The sequence below is a fragment of the Acartia tonsa genome, chromosome 8 (genome assembly GCF_053477335.1).
Source record: "Acartia tonsa isolate MP-2025a chromosome 8, ASM5347733v1, whole genome shotgun sequence".
NCBI classification, from domain to species: Eukaryota; Metazoa; Arthropoda; class Copepoda; order Calanoida; family Acartiidae; genus Acartia; species Acartia tonsa.
The window spans coordinates 17,655,122-17,669,721 of NC_137267.1; the positions used below are offsets into that span (position 1 = coordinate 17,655,122).

Below are 14,600 nucleotides of genomic sequence, written 5' to 3' on the forward strand. Positions count from 1 at the left end.
ATCTAGGTATTTTTTTAAAACTTAATAACTGCTCAATAACTAATTGTATTATCTGTTGGTCTATCCACATTTTATTGCTTCGCTACTCATGGATGTTGCATCCTTTTTTCTAGATTACTTAGCTTTCCCTATTTGCCTGATTAAAAATAATATGTGTACGCACCATGTGTAATTAATTTTGGCCACAGTTGAAATTTATATTGACAAGGAAGCTAATTACTACACTTTCCATCTATCTATCTATCTTTTCCTCTATCTATCTATCTAGCTATCTATTTTCTATCTTTCTAGCTGATTTTTCTTTACACTACTTACACTTTCTATCTATCTATCTAGATTTTACCCCTCCTAAATAGGAAATATTTCCCCTATCGAGATTTTGTACCCCCATAAAAAAAAGCTTGGACGTCTTTTTATATCTTTTCTATCTATCTAGCTAACTTTCTTGATTTTTATATTGATAAGGTAGCTAATTACTACAGTTTCTATCAATTTATCTCTTTATATTTCTCACTATTAATTCTATACTTTTGTCTTTTTCGTTTATCTTAATCCTATAATCATTTTAAAATCTTAAACTTTAATTTTTTAATATCCTTTTACATAAAAAGTTTCCATAAAGATTTGTGTCGGTGTTTTTTTCTAGGCTAATTGAAGCAATCTTAATCCGATTTGGAAACCAAAATATAAGGAAAAATTTTCTCATATTTTTCACAATGACATAGCCAACTTTTATGAAAAACAAAAAGTGGATAAATCATTTCAAGTAACTGGATGTATGTCTAACTGTCTGGATGTTAGTCCAGTAAGAACTATTGGACGGCTTCAACGTTCGTTCAACAAAATTTTTAGGGAAACTTGTTACTAAAACTGTATTTTATAGATTTTAAAAGTCCCATAAAGTTATTATATTCTCAGAATTTTAGAAATAATGAGAATAAATTCTTTATTTTTTTCTATTCCTTAACATAAATGAATATTTTTTATACCGAATTTTAGATCAGCTCTAGCATAAAATGTATTTCTGTATAACTCGTGTTTTTAAATTTATTTCCCCCTAAAATTCGTATTTTTAGAAGTTTACTAAATTAAATGCCATACATTTAAACAGTAAAAGTAAAGAAAATCTTGAGATACATTTTATTTGTCCGTTGAGATCTCGCTAACCAGTGAACCGATTGAGTTCTCCAGTTCATGAAAGCTTCACATCTTGTGATGCCTGTGCTTATAATAAATACTTTATTGAGTGACATACTCACGAACATAATTGTAAAGTAGCTGCGATAGTAGCTATTTTAAAAACTAATCTTCATACTATTTGTTTATTTTGATAATGAATTGCTTAGATTTGTAATGTTTATTCAAAATGAGCTAAACTAAACGTTTTCTTTAAAAATACTTTTTTTTCATAAGCAAAACTACTCTACAATTTGTGTGCCACCCGCACTGTGCCTCTTCTATTCTTTTATATAAAGTAGTAAGGTTTTTTTGTTTGTCTGTTAGTATCTCGCCAACCACTAAACTAATTATACTCCATATCAGGAAGGTTTCATGTAAATCCTGGGATGGTTTTTGGCTGTTTTCTACTTTTCCCATTCCTCCTTCGAATACATAGCCCTGTGATGCTAGATGCGCAGCTGTTAGTTTGTTACAAAGTAAATTGAAATTACTACCATTAGATAGGGTTGACAACTTTTAGATAAAAACATTAAGTAAACCGTTCACGCCCTTTTAAGTGCTTAAGTCAATTTTAATCAAATCAACCTTATTTATACATTATAATTATTCTAGTTGCTTCGCCCGTAGCCTCTAGATGGCTGTGGGGGGAAGGGGGGGTTGCTGTTAAATATCCTCAAACCACCCCAATAATTTTTTGAATCTTCTGGAAAAGTTCCATCAATTTGGACTAGCATTGTCCGAGATCTTTAGCTTCAGACAAAAATGAATTACCAAATGTAAGCAAGACAATTGTCCTAGGAATCGCCATTTAAAAACAATTTCATATTCTGTTAATTATAAAAGAGTTGCTAACCTTTCTGAATTGTAAATAAATTATTGTAGAAGTTATTATGCAATTCAGTCGGACGAAATAAACCTAAAAGTATAAAAGCTTTGCATATAAGAAGTTTTCTTAGTGTTCATAAAAAATGACGTCATACTGGCCTACAATGGGTACTAGCATGTCATTAGTAATTTAGTCTGTGTATCGGCCTATCATTGGTCATTTATATTGTATGACGTCATTTTTAAAAGGCTCCGCTTTGCATGATATTTTTAAATTTTTTTAGGAGGTGATTCTGGAAAGAAGTGGGGACGAGAGACTGGGCCTAACACTCTCCTATGAAACTGAGGACGAGCTAGGCAGGACACAGATATTCATTGAGGATATACATCCAGGTAGAAAGATAGATAGATAGAAGCTGCAGTAATATAAATTTTAAGAAAGGTAGCTAGTTAGATAGAAATGGACAGCTAGATAGATAGAAAACAGAGATAGCTAGATTGATAGAAAACAGAGATAGCTAGACAGATAGAGAAACAGACAGACTGACAAACGAACAGATAGACTGACAGAAATACAGACAGACAAATGAACAGATAGACAGACAAAAATACAGACAGATAGATAGATAAAATAATGAAAGGTTGGATGGATGGATGGTTAGCAAAATAAGATTTTAGAAAAGGTTGGCTAGATATATGATAAACCAAATAAAGGTAGACAGATTGACTGGCATACAAACGTCAGAAAGACATCCAGACAAGCAGGAACAGAGACAGGACAACAAACGTAAAATCAAAGCTTAAATAAACATATTTTTGCTTATTTAGGTGGTTTAGCAGATCAGCAAGGCCAGTTACAGATTGGTGATCAAATAATACAGGTATAGAGATTTTAATCAGTATACCTGGATATCCTGTAGCTGGCAGGATGCATGGATCATAAAATTAATGAAAGTTATATATTTGTGCCGTTTTTGAAAATAATTCTTATGTACCTTTTATATTTTACGCCCCTAAAACAGCATCCATAAGTAGCAAAGCACAAAAAAATTATGGAATTAAAAAAAACGGAGTTAAGAGCAGAGGTTCAGTTCAAAACCTTCAAAAAAGTAAGGTTTATGTCTTTTGATGCATGATCGCCAGACAGACGGACAAAACAAAGTATAGATTAGATGTCCATAGTTCAGAGGAACCTTTACTAAAAATTTCAGAATTTTTCTTCAATAGCAGCCAAGAAAAATTTAATTTCCCTCATAACGTTATGGACTGACTGACGGAAGGACGGACATACAAAGTTAATTATAAAGTAGCTTCTCTATTAAAAAGTGGGGGTGATTAACTATCAGCAATCTATCAATTTGTGTGTTGTGTTTTAAATGATATATTTCATCTTGAGGAAAATACCATACATAAATAACTAAAATTGTACATGCACAATACAAAATAAAATAATGTTTTTGTTATAATAGCTACATTTTGATAAAATTAATGTTATTATTATCATGTTTAACTTATTTATGATTCATCTAATAAGAAGAATTTATGGTACTACTCCATAAACAACATAATATTGTCTTCAGGAAGCATCAGGTTGTTGTAAAATTGTTTCATCCAGCTATGGTACTGCTCCATTGATCAGACATCATCCATGGTACTACTCCATGGGCATCTATTGTACTACTCTATAGGCATCCATAGTACTACTCTATGGGAGAATATGCATAAATCTGTATTAAACCTTACTCTTATGTTTTTATATGAAAAGTACATACCCCAACACACGCACATACACAAAACTAATACAAATATTATTACTTCCACCTAATTAACATAATATTTATGTTTTCATTCGGGTAAATAACATTCATAATATCATTTACATATAATTTGATTCTCATTCACATTCTATAAAAAAACAAGGATGACAATCAATAATGGGCAATGGATAGACAGACGGACAAAGTTATAGAGTAGGTTTTCAGTTGTCATAAAAAAAGAGAGATAGATAAAAATGATAAATAATCTTAGGTAATTGGTAACTTCTATAAAATTTGTAGCTTATTATAAATAGCACCCGAGAGAATTACACTTTACTACAGAGTTACGGACGGACGTACAAAGTGAATTAAGGAGTAACATTTCTATTGAACAAAAAGTATTATAAACATAAGATTATATCCTGAGTAGTGCAGCAATAACGATTCATCTATCGAATATGTTAGTTTGTTATTTTGCTATTGAATTGTACATTTAAAGTTTATTTATATAATCAAATGAAAGTAAATGTTATGATATTAAATCATTAATAATTTGAAATATTAATCAGTAATAAAGTTTTATAAAGTGTTAAAATTGAGTGCGATTTAGTTTACAACGTTTATTTAGAAGATTTTTCTGGGGAGAAAAAATGGAGAAAGCAATTAAAACGGAGAAAATAAATCGCTAAAATATTAAATTTTACAAAAATCAAAATGATGGTGGATTTTTTGTAAAGAATTAGTACCTTTATTTTTGTAATGATTCCCATGACAAATATCTGTTCTAATTACTATTCTATAAGTTTGTAAGTCTGTCTGCCATCTGATCAATTATTAAATAGGCCTAAATTTTATGCGATTATTAATGCATATTTCCTAGAACCATATTTTATATATTTCTTTAATAATATGTGATGTCAAAAATTGCAGTCTAATTAATGACCAAACATCTGAAATTTGCTATTTGTGCTACATTGTCTGTCAACTGGCAAACAGTTTATTTGAGTTACCTTCGCAGAGCCAAGGACAGGGGCATATATTCCGTATTTATTTAATAATATTTGTATGCCATTATCCCCTCCCTAAAGCCTTGAAAACAATCTTAAAAATTTCTGTGATATACCCCATGGGTATAAACTTAAGTAACGCTCATCAAACAACAAACTTATTTACTGGACAACCTTTTCTGGAAGCCTTAATTATTAAAATAGGTTGCACCTGTTTGTATTAAAAGTAATTCCAACTATCTTTAATAATGAACAGCAAATGAGCAATTTTTAACGTCTCTAGTATGTGCTGTGCGATTAAAACACAAACGAAACGCAAAAAAAGAACAATTTGAGGGGGACATAAAGTAGTTAAAGGAAGCCTGCAGGAAATACACCACTGTAACTGCTGAAAGACTGCAACAAGTAGACCCAAAATATAAAGCCTAAACTGAAATATAATTTTAAGATGACTATAAATTTTTGTTATTGAAGCTGAAGGCTTCAAATTTTGGGTATTTGGTATACTTATTGCAAATCTTTAGTATTTAGAGCGGTATATTTCCTTCAGGTTTCCTTTAAAGGAACCGTATTAAAAACTACACCGTACAAAAATTACATGAGCATAATTGGATTTAAATTTCCGAATATATGTCCTATCTCATGTGCCTAGAATTTGTATTAGAAACATAAACAGTCAGAAGCTTGTTTATTTATGCATAATATACATACAAGCCAGGGATGGGGGACATTGCGCTGTTTAGTCCCCAAAGTTTATAATACTGTTTTCTTATTCGTTGGCCTAATAACTTTAGGGACTTTATTGAATTTTGATAAATTGGTTTATTAGGTTAAGTGTCCGAAACTTCAACCATTAATTGTAATCTACAGAAGGGGAAATTTGTGCATCATCATTTCGGATGTACATTAATTTATCGGCCATTGTCTTATCCCTTAAGATCCCTGCATCCAAAGAGGGCGTTCACTTCCACATATTATCACATACGCGTTTAATGTAATATTCGCAAAAAGACACAATGAAGTAAAAATGAGTCTTACTCCTAATGAAGCAGCTTATAGTGCCTATCAAACAAATGACGTCATATAATTAAAAATGTGCTTGTATTATAGTTTACTGCTTTTTATTATTCTTAAAATATTAATAGATATGAGTATTGGTGATCTCATAATATCCAGCAGTAGTAGTGCAGAGCCTAATTATATAGTAGCTGCGTTACGAAATTTTTTTAGCAATATTACTTAAACACTAACATGAATATTTTATAAATACAAGAATAGTTATTTCTTTCATCGTATTATAAACCGCTTTCCGCGGATATAGAATGCACAATTATAAGATTAAAACTAGTTTTTTTTAGCCCTGAGTTGCCGAAGGCACGGGCTAAAAAAACTAGTTTTTATCTTATGATTGTACATTTCTATATTCGTAGAAAGCTGGATAATACGATGATAGACATAGTTTTTTCGCATGGATGAGAACCGGTTCCTATCCACCGGATTCGAATGAATACGAGAAATATATATCTAAAACGACCAAGCTAATATTGCTTGATTCACTTCTACAAGAGATGCGATTTATAATGAAGATTTTTTTCTTTGAAATATATTTCTTTATGGAGCAGCAGTAGTTACTAATTTATAAATGTTATGATTGAGATAGATTTATAACTGTTAAAAGAAATATTTAGCAATTGAATAAGGTTATGTAAAGTAATATTTTAAATCATGCAGATGAGAAATTAATTTAACCAGATACATTTTACTTGTGCTATTTTTAAGTCACACCAAATGTACTTTTTTCTATCCTACTGTGAAAAAGCCACATAAATATATTTATATTGCTTGAAAAAAAACAGGGATGATTACATTCAATGGTAAAGCTGTTCGAAACTATTTTAGAAGAGGGAGAGAGAAAAGGGAAAGAAACTAATTTAAAAGAGGGAGAGAGAAAGGGAAAAAAAGAAAAAGTGAGTGGGGGAAACAAGGATGTCCAAGCTTTTTTTATTTCGAGGGGGTAAACATTGAAAATTAAATTTTTTTGTGGATAATATTATAGATGCAAGGACATGCAAGGTTTTTTTTATTTTTTGGGGGGGTGGTGGTAATAATAAAAATCAAAAAAATTTGGGGTGCCTACGGCAAAGTGTTGATTAGGGCATTACGTATAGACAGACAGAAGGAAATATGCTCTGACTTGGAGAAGAGATTTACAATTTATCTAATAAACCTGTAAATGAAATGATCAGTATCCTAAATTAATCATCTTTATGTCCATGTATCCATTAGAATCTAGGAAACTACTGTACCATATTTTCAACAATTTTATTAAAGAATGACCAGACCAGAGCCGGTTTCAGGTTACTTGGTCACACATAAGAAAAAGTCATGTCTAACCTTCATAAGAAATTACATAATATGAACAGGGTCGTAAAAAGCTTTCCTGAAAAGTAAGCCAAAACAAAAACAAGGGGTAGATCTTACTTACAAACAGATAGACACCCTACTTCTTACTACAAAATCTTTTATTTTAGATAAATGGAGAACCCGTAACATCCAAGTCTGAAATGCAACACAAGTTTATTTCAAGGTAGGCAGACATTCAAATCATTCAAAATATTACAGCATCCATAAATATTGATGCACACTGCACAGTGACAAAATTAAATTGAAACATAAATCAAAAGGCTAGGCCTTGTTATGATAGAAAATTAAGTTAAGAAATTTATTATATTTTTAGTCGTGGAACAATGGTGCTCGTTGTGAAACATACTTATCCGCCTCCAAGCTTTCAAGTTCCTCAACAGGTTATTAACAGTTGCGCGTGTAAGCATATTGATTTCTTTGTCAGTTAGGGATAGATAATTTTATTCCGTTAGGTCCAAAAACCTAGGATGATTTTCTGTCTTTACTTACTGTTAAAGGTTATTGTTTTGAAAAGTTTTGAAAATAACAACACTTTAAATGTACGACCTTTGCCTCAAGGTCTTAACTGTGCATTAGTAAAGTGCTCTAGGAACAATTTTAAATCTTTCGTTATAATGGGGTTTGGACCTAGACTTAAACAACCAACTGCAATACAACTAAATAAATATAGATGAAAAAGGACTTTAACTAGTAAAACTAAAGGAACATTAAAATAAGAAAATCCTAAAAAAAGCAAACACACAAAAACTGTTAATATCTTTAGTATAACATGAACCAGCATCACGCCTCCAACACTACCAACATCAACAATAATAATAATGGTATAAATTTTGATGATGATCTGGAACACTCACTGGAGGAGAAACTGTGCTTCCACGACAGTGGCAATGCTTCACTTGAAAGCAGGAAAGAAAATATTCATTATTTTTAATATATTTTTATACAATTTTTTGTCCTAATCTAATTTGAGAAACCGGTTGAATATTGAACTTTAAAATTATATAACTCCTTTGATATATAAAAAGTTTCAAATTATCTTACTTTAAATATAATGAATTGTACTACAGGGATCAGTCTTTTGACCTTCAGAAGAGCTTCACTCACGCCTCTTCAACACCCCAAGACACAAGCACAAATGGCTCAAACAAAAATCAATCACCAAGAATGAAGCAAAATGAGCAGCCCGTGTATATAAATGTTGTCAACTCTGGCGATTTGGGCACCATGTTGACGCCGAGCAAAGATGAGAAACAACTGAATAGGCTGTCCACTGCAAGCTCAAGGCATGGGAACCAACTTTTCTTTCCCAAATTTTCATTTTGTACACTTCTAATAGATATTATTTTGATGTAAACTATTTTGGTAAAACTACTGTGCTAAAATTATTAAATAAAATTAAAAACTGAAAAATAAAGTTGGTAACCATGACCTGTACAGGGATAGCGGGAACAAGAGTGATTCAATTGATAGAAGTACATCCAACTCTTCAAGATCAACTTCTTCACAGGTATATATAGTTCAAAGTTGTTTTATTATTTCGGATTAAGTTTTTAAAAAGTCAATTAATTATTATTATAAAAGGAAAAACTAGCCAAATTCTTATAAATGAAGGGGGGAAGTCAAGTTGAACAATGGGGTTTGTACTAAATATAAATGGACACACACACAGAATTAGCATTTTATTTTATTGTTCTTTTCAGTTGTCAAAAGAGAGTGACTCGATTGCAGTTGGTATAAGTTCCCCACCGTCCAGTGGCAGCGGAACAAACCCCCATCTGCTGCCAATCGACCAATTTTCACCAGTCTTCTGTAGCAGCAGCACGCCGAACGGCAGTGGAAGCGGAAGTTTGATGTGGGGAAGGCATTTGATGCAGTCCAGCTTCTCAAATCATTCTCAACAGACGCAGTATTCATTTTATACTATTGATGATGAGTTTGTCTTTATCAATCCAGGTAAGACTTTCGTTTTGCTGTAAAATAATTACTAGGTGATATATAACAGGTAAAAAATCGGAAATACAAAAATATATATTATATATGTAAAACCTAATATCCTAAAAGTAACAGGATGTCTACAGTGTGTATGTCTGTCTGTATCAAGGGAATACTAGCCACTGTAAAAAAAGACAGAAAAAATAATACAAGAGAAATTCAAATATAGAAAAAGATAAAGAAAAAAATATAAAAGAAATTGGAAGAACCTAATATTAAAAATCTACTAAGGACTTAAAGATGATATTTTTTCATGGTTTAATTAATTTTTTATGTTGAAGGAATCAAAGACGGACAAAAACTACTGCAACGTTCTCCCCCACCACCAACCACAAAATCAGGCGGCCACAGGTCCCAGTCACAGTCCCAGAAACCTGGAGAAGTCAGCAGCCCGCCAGAAATTCATCCTGCCAGGCTCAGGATCGATCCGATCTATGAAATAATTCCAGAACAGGTAAAAATTAAACTTCTAGCTGATATTTTTTATAGAAACTTTTCTTTCATTTCCCTAACCGTAACGGTGGTCAACTCTTTATATAGAATCATTATAAAATGTATATTATTAAGCACTAAGGGGATAACTAGAGTAAACCTTTTCATCTTAGTATTGTCTCTAGGGGCACTCGAGGGAAGGTGAGGAGGGTTTTAGTTTTTAAAAGAATTATTTGGAGGGTGAAATCTTTTTTAGAGTTGAATTCTCTTAGGGATTAATTATCATCCCCAAAAATAGTATCAATTCTTTCGTTAACCTTTGAGAAGCTTTACTGAAAAAGAGAACCATGTTGATCCAGCGGTTGATAAGATTCTTCAGTACACACACTGACAGACATCCTGTTATTTTCTTTAGTTATTTATAAAGATAATAAAAAATGATGTATGGTTAAATAGCTTTTTAATATTTTGACCTTACAACATTTTTTCATGAATTCTTTATCTTATAAATTAAGTATAATAAAATGTAGTAAAATTCTTTTATGCTCCTGTCAAAACAGTTATAAATATTTTATTAAAACTTATTTTTTTTGTGTTTCACAAAACTTAAAATTTGAAATTGTTTTAATTTTAGATTAAGATATTAGAGATTTAATGCTGAAATTTCTTAGGAATAATTTTGCGTGTATCATTAGGGATGTACATCAATTTATCTGCCACTGTCTTATCCCTTTTAATCCCTGAACTATATATTTAGAGTGACACAGATGAGCTATACTGCCTGCCCCTGGATAATGTTCCTGTCAGCATGACCGATGGTCCTAGAAGCTTAAATGCTGCCAGACAAATACAGGAAAACATATAAGAATTAATTTTATAGGGTAAGGACGCAAGGCGGTTTGAAGGCGGTAATTTCGAGTTTTTTTTTTTTTAAAAAGGTGTTAAAATTTTTTAATATTTTTAAATGAAACTAAGACCATTAGAAAGCTATTGGAAATGTCTACCAGGCCTTAAGATGGCGTTAACCTAGGACCTTGGGAAAATTGTTCTGCAGTGGAGCGAAGGTGAAAAGTGATTTTAAATCTTAATAAACCTATGAAATATTGATTTTTTGACAGCATGCTATAAAAAAATGTCCGAACGTTACCGGCTTCGGCGCGATACCGCCTTCGCCCCGCCTTAACCTAAAAAAAATAGGGAAGCTACTCTAAAATTATAGTTTTTTTCAGTTTGATAATAGATTCTAAAGACTTAAAAACAAAAAACATATGTAGAAAAACCAGTTTTATTTAATGATTTATTGTCAAACCTGACCTATTCTTACTGTATTTAACTTTACTTATAATTTTATAATAAAGTTGTCGCTGTGAAGTTTTAGACAGCACTTTCAAATTCTAATCATTTAATGTTTTAAATAGTAAAATTATCTATTTACATAAATCTTATATTTATATAAAAATAGGCAACAGCCACTAGTGGTCAAGCCGCAGTTACCGCCTCGCCAGACACAAACAATAAAGACAGAAGAAAAATAAAGAAGACAAGATCAAAATCTTCGGAGAAGATAAAAGATCTTACTAAATCTATAAAAGGTAAACATTGAAAATCTTCACAATTAATTTCCGACTTATCTTTTTTTAACAGCCTATGAATTTGTTATGATAAAGTAAAATAAATCTGGTTAGGACCAATACAAATATTTCCTGAAAACAACTACTTTATATATAGAATTGACTATTTAACAAGGACATAAGTAGCAAAGAAATTATGGATGAACAAACAGACACATGAGTTATAGAGCAGATTTTCATTTGTCATAAAAAAAAATAAAAAGTAATTTACTATAAATGACAGAAAAAAATCTTGAAACTTTATAAAGTATTCATGTCTTTTGAAGCATAACCGACGGACAAACTACATTATATACTAAATGCACATTGGTATTTTGAATTTTCATCAACAATTTCAGTTATCTATTTTTAATAGCAGCCGAGAAAATCACATTTCACCCACAGATTTACGGAAGGACTGTAGTAGTTATTCTGTAGCTTACCTACTAAAAATAAAACAGTTTTTTTTTGTATTTCAGAAGGTAAGCCCAGCAACACTGACAGCTACCGGCTACCAAGATCAGTCAGCTTACATCAGTATTCAGGTAAACAATGGGACGACGTGTCGAGTTCGAGTATGAACCCTCTCTGCGGATAAAAATTATTAGTTAAAAAGTTTATAATCTTGCAGCTTTATTCGTTACATACAATCAAGATTTTTTTTATTAAAGTCCCAAAAGTTTTTAAACAAGCGAATTAGATATCGTGTTTATACAACTTTGGGGACCAATGTCGTCCTTCCCGAATTCATTCTAGTATTCATTTTTACCTAATGTTGCAATGTCCGGTGCGTGAAATTAATTACGAATTTAATATAAGGATAAATGTCTTGGCTTACAAACAGGCGCAACTTAATACAACCCATAGCTAGTTTGTATTCAAGGAAAAATAATGGTCATGAAATTAAAGGGAAGGTTGTCTTTTTGTTGATATTTTACCTAACAAACTTAGAATTTGGACAAAAAAACCTGTTAAACCTGACGTCACAGTATCATATAATTTTCTTAATCTAACAATAAACATTTTTAAAAATACAAATATTTGATTTATTAGCTTTATATTTTAAGAATAATATGATAGTAAAACTATTTTGTTGTAAAAATTATAAATTATGTTTCTTTTATGGCGATATTGTGACTTTTATGACATTGTTTTATGGCTAATAAAGTAAAGTTTATGTTTAAATAAATACAGATTTAGAAAGAATTTATTTTAATAATAAGCTTTTGTTTGTCTTTCTAAGTCTAAATTTGAATTTAATAATACATATATACATTTTCAAAATGGTCAAAAAATGATAATTAAAATAGTTTACAAAAGGGTTATTAATTAATCCAAAAAAGGAAATAGAAAGAAAGAAGCTTTATAAAATATAAATTGTCGAACAATATGATGAGCATAAAGACAGTTTAAAGATGATACAAAAAAGAAACCTTTTAAATGCCTAAATATTGATTTAAAAGAAAACAATATTTATATTGAACAGAGTATTCACCATATTGCATAAGTACAGAATTCTACAAAATTAGTAAGCCTAAGTTTTATAGAACAGTTTTTGTTATACACATTCACAATGACTATTTTTTATAGGATCCAGCCATCCCCATAGACAAGGGAAGCCTGCCCAAATCCTGCAGTCCCTACCGGTGCAGCCTATACCTGACTTTTGCCAGAATCACTCTGGAGCCAGAGTCACGCTGAATTCCAGGTATGATTATAATTTTTGTTGTGACAGAATTTAAAATGCTTTCATTTTATAACCAACAATTAAATCTACTTTGTAGCGTTGGAGGGATGGGAAAATAATTTTAAAGATTAGATTATAAAAAACTTTTTTCTACTGCTTGACATTGTAACTTTTAAATAAGCTTTCTATAATAAAAAGTATTATGTTTAGTGAATAACTTATGTATTTAATTTTAGATTTGAATCACTTGAGCCAATTTGCCAAAATATTGTAACTTTCAAGCAGGATTCATCCAATCAATCCTATTTCTCCATTCTGCCAAACCAAACCTTTTCTAGCCAATCACATCACCCACATTCTTCCCACTTGAACCAATCACAACATCCAAATTCTCCACACATGAACCAACCACATAACTCCAATTCTACCCACCAACCAATGAGAGGTGCTCAGAGTGACGATGATAAATCCGGGAATAAATCCAGTGATTACTACATAGACCCCTCCTCTACCCTACCCCCGAACGGAAATTCCAACGGGGTTGCAGCTAAACCCAGTGATATTGTGTACACAGACCTCAATAACTTGCAGTATATAATCCAGAAACAGCAAAAGCTGCTGCTGTCTAGCCTTAATAAAGACAATGCTATCACTGATGACCAAAAGGCAGCTGCTGAAGTGAATGAGAAAGGTTGTGGTGATGAAAGAGCTGGCGAGGAACAGCCTGGAAGTCCGGAGTTTGAGTGGAAGCTGAAAGTGCGTTCAGATGGCTCACGGTAATTACACTTTTATACTTTTAAGCAGCTTATAGTGCCTCATTAAAAATGACGTCAAACTATATAAATGACCAATGATAGGCCAGTCTATATTTTAATTGACCAATTGTAAAATGTATACTATCCTATCATTGGTCATTTGTATTCAAGACGTCATATTTTATTATGCACAATAAAATTAAAATTCAAAAAGTAACATTTATTTGAATTCAATTTAATTTATAATCTAATGTAAAGTCAAATATTGTGAAAGAAAGAAAAATGATAAATTTACCTTCCCTGTCAATTTGTCTTCCCAGGTTTTATCAAAATTTTAAATTCTGCCAAAATTGTGAAAAGTTAGAAAACTTTTCTGGAAATGATATTTTCTGTTCAAGTTAGTTTTGGCAAAGTAGAGATTTTTTTTAGATTTTGCAAAGGCTTTTGATAGTGTGTAGTATCAAATTTGGATGAAAATTTACTTGTTTTTATTAATTAAGATAAAAGTTTCTGAACTATAACTTAAAAAAATTTAATGCTTCCATTTTATTACAGTTTAATATATCACATAGTATTTTTTACATAAACTTTATTTTGTTAAATCTACTTTTATTATTAATCTTAAGCAAATTAACAAAGCTGTAGTAGATACCATTTTTAACCTTTCTAGTTTTCTTAACTTTGCTTCTAGATCCTTTGAATGTTGTTGTAATATAAATTCCTATAAAATACATCCTGTCTCTGATCTTATAGTAGTTCACCTAAAACTCCAAAAAAACATAATTTTTAATAGCTCTGCAACTCTTTAACTAGAGTATGGTTGACAATACATAAACATAACATTTCTGTCATGTGTTTTAAAATCAAATGGAAATATTAAGTATTTTGACTAAAACACAGATAAAATAAGACAAAAATATCCATAAATAATA

The 14,600-nt window shown here is 31.0% G+C and overlaps 2 protein-coding genes across 2 annotated transcripts in view; both read left to right on the plus strand.

The window, feature by feature from the left end:
* Positions 1 to 14,600, plus strand: part of LOC145326148 (uncharacterized) — a 75,835-nt gene that overhangs the window by 59,316 nt on the left and 1,919 nt on the right. Inside the window, exons 3-16 of the mRNA XM_080169277.1 lie at positions 2,289 to 2,397; positions 2,833 to 2,885; positions 7,300 to 7,355; positions 7,506 to 7,572; positions 7,956 to 8,095; positions 8,257 to 8,475; positions 8,630 to 8,699; positions 8,893 to 9,145; positions 9,466 to 9,638; positions 10,374 to 10,467; positions 11,077 to 11,208; positions 11,706 to 11,771; positions 12,817 to 12,934; positions 13,150 to 13,689. Of these exons, the coding sequence (XP_080025403.1) occupies positions 2,289 to 2,397; positions 2,833 to 2,885; positions 7,300 to 7,355; positions 7,506 to 7,572; positions 7,956 to 8,095; positions 8,257 to 8,475; positions 8,630 to 8,699; positions 8,893 to 9,145; positions 9,466 to 9,638; positions 10,374 to 10,467; positions 11,077 to 11,208; positions 11,706 to 11,771; positions 12,817 to 12,934; positions 13,150 to 13,689 (2,090 nt within the window). The remainder of the gene's footprint in view (positions 1 to 2,288; positions 2,398 to 2,832; positions 2,886 to 7,299; positions 7,356 to 7,505; positions 7,573 to 7,955; positions 8,096 to 8,256; positions 8,476 to 8,629; positions 8,700 to 8,892; positions 9,146 to 9,465; positions 9,639 to 10,373; positions 10,468 to 11,076; positions 11,209 to 11,705; positions 11,772 to 12,816; positions 12,935 to 13,149; positions 13,690 to 14,600) is intronic.
* The window catches only part of Pbp49 (proximal sequence element A Pbp49), a 168,512-nt gene continuing 160,208 nt past the window's right edge, over positions 6,297 to 14,600 (plus strand). Inside the window, exon 1 of the mRNA XM_080169279.1 lies at positions 6,297 to 6,334. The gene's annotated coding sequence lies outside the window, so the exon portion shown is untranslated. The remainder of the gene's footprint in view (positions 6,335 to 14,600) is intronic.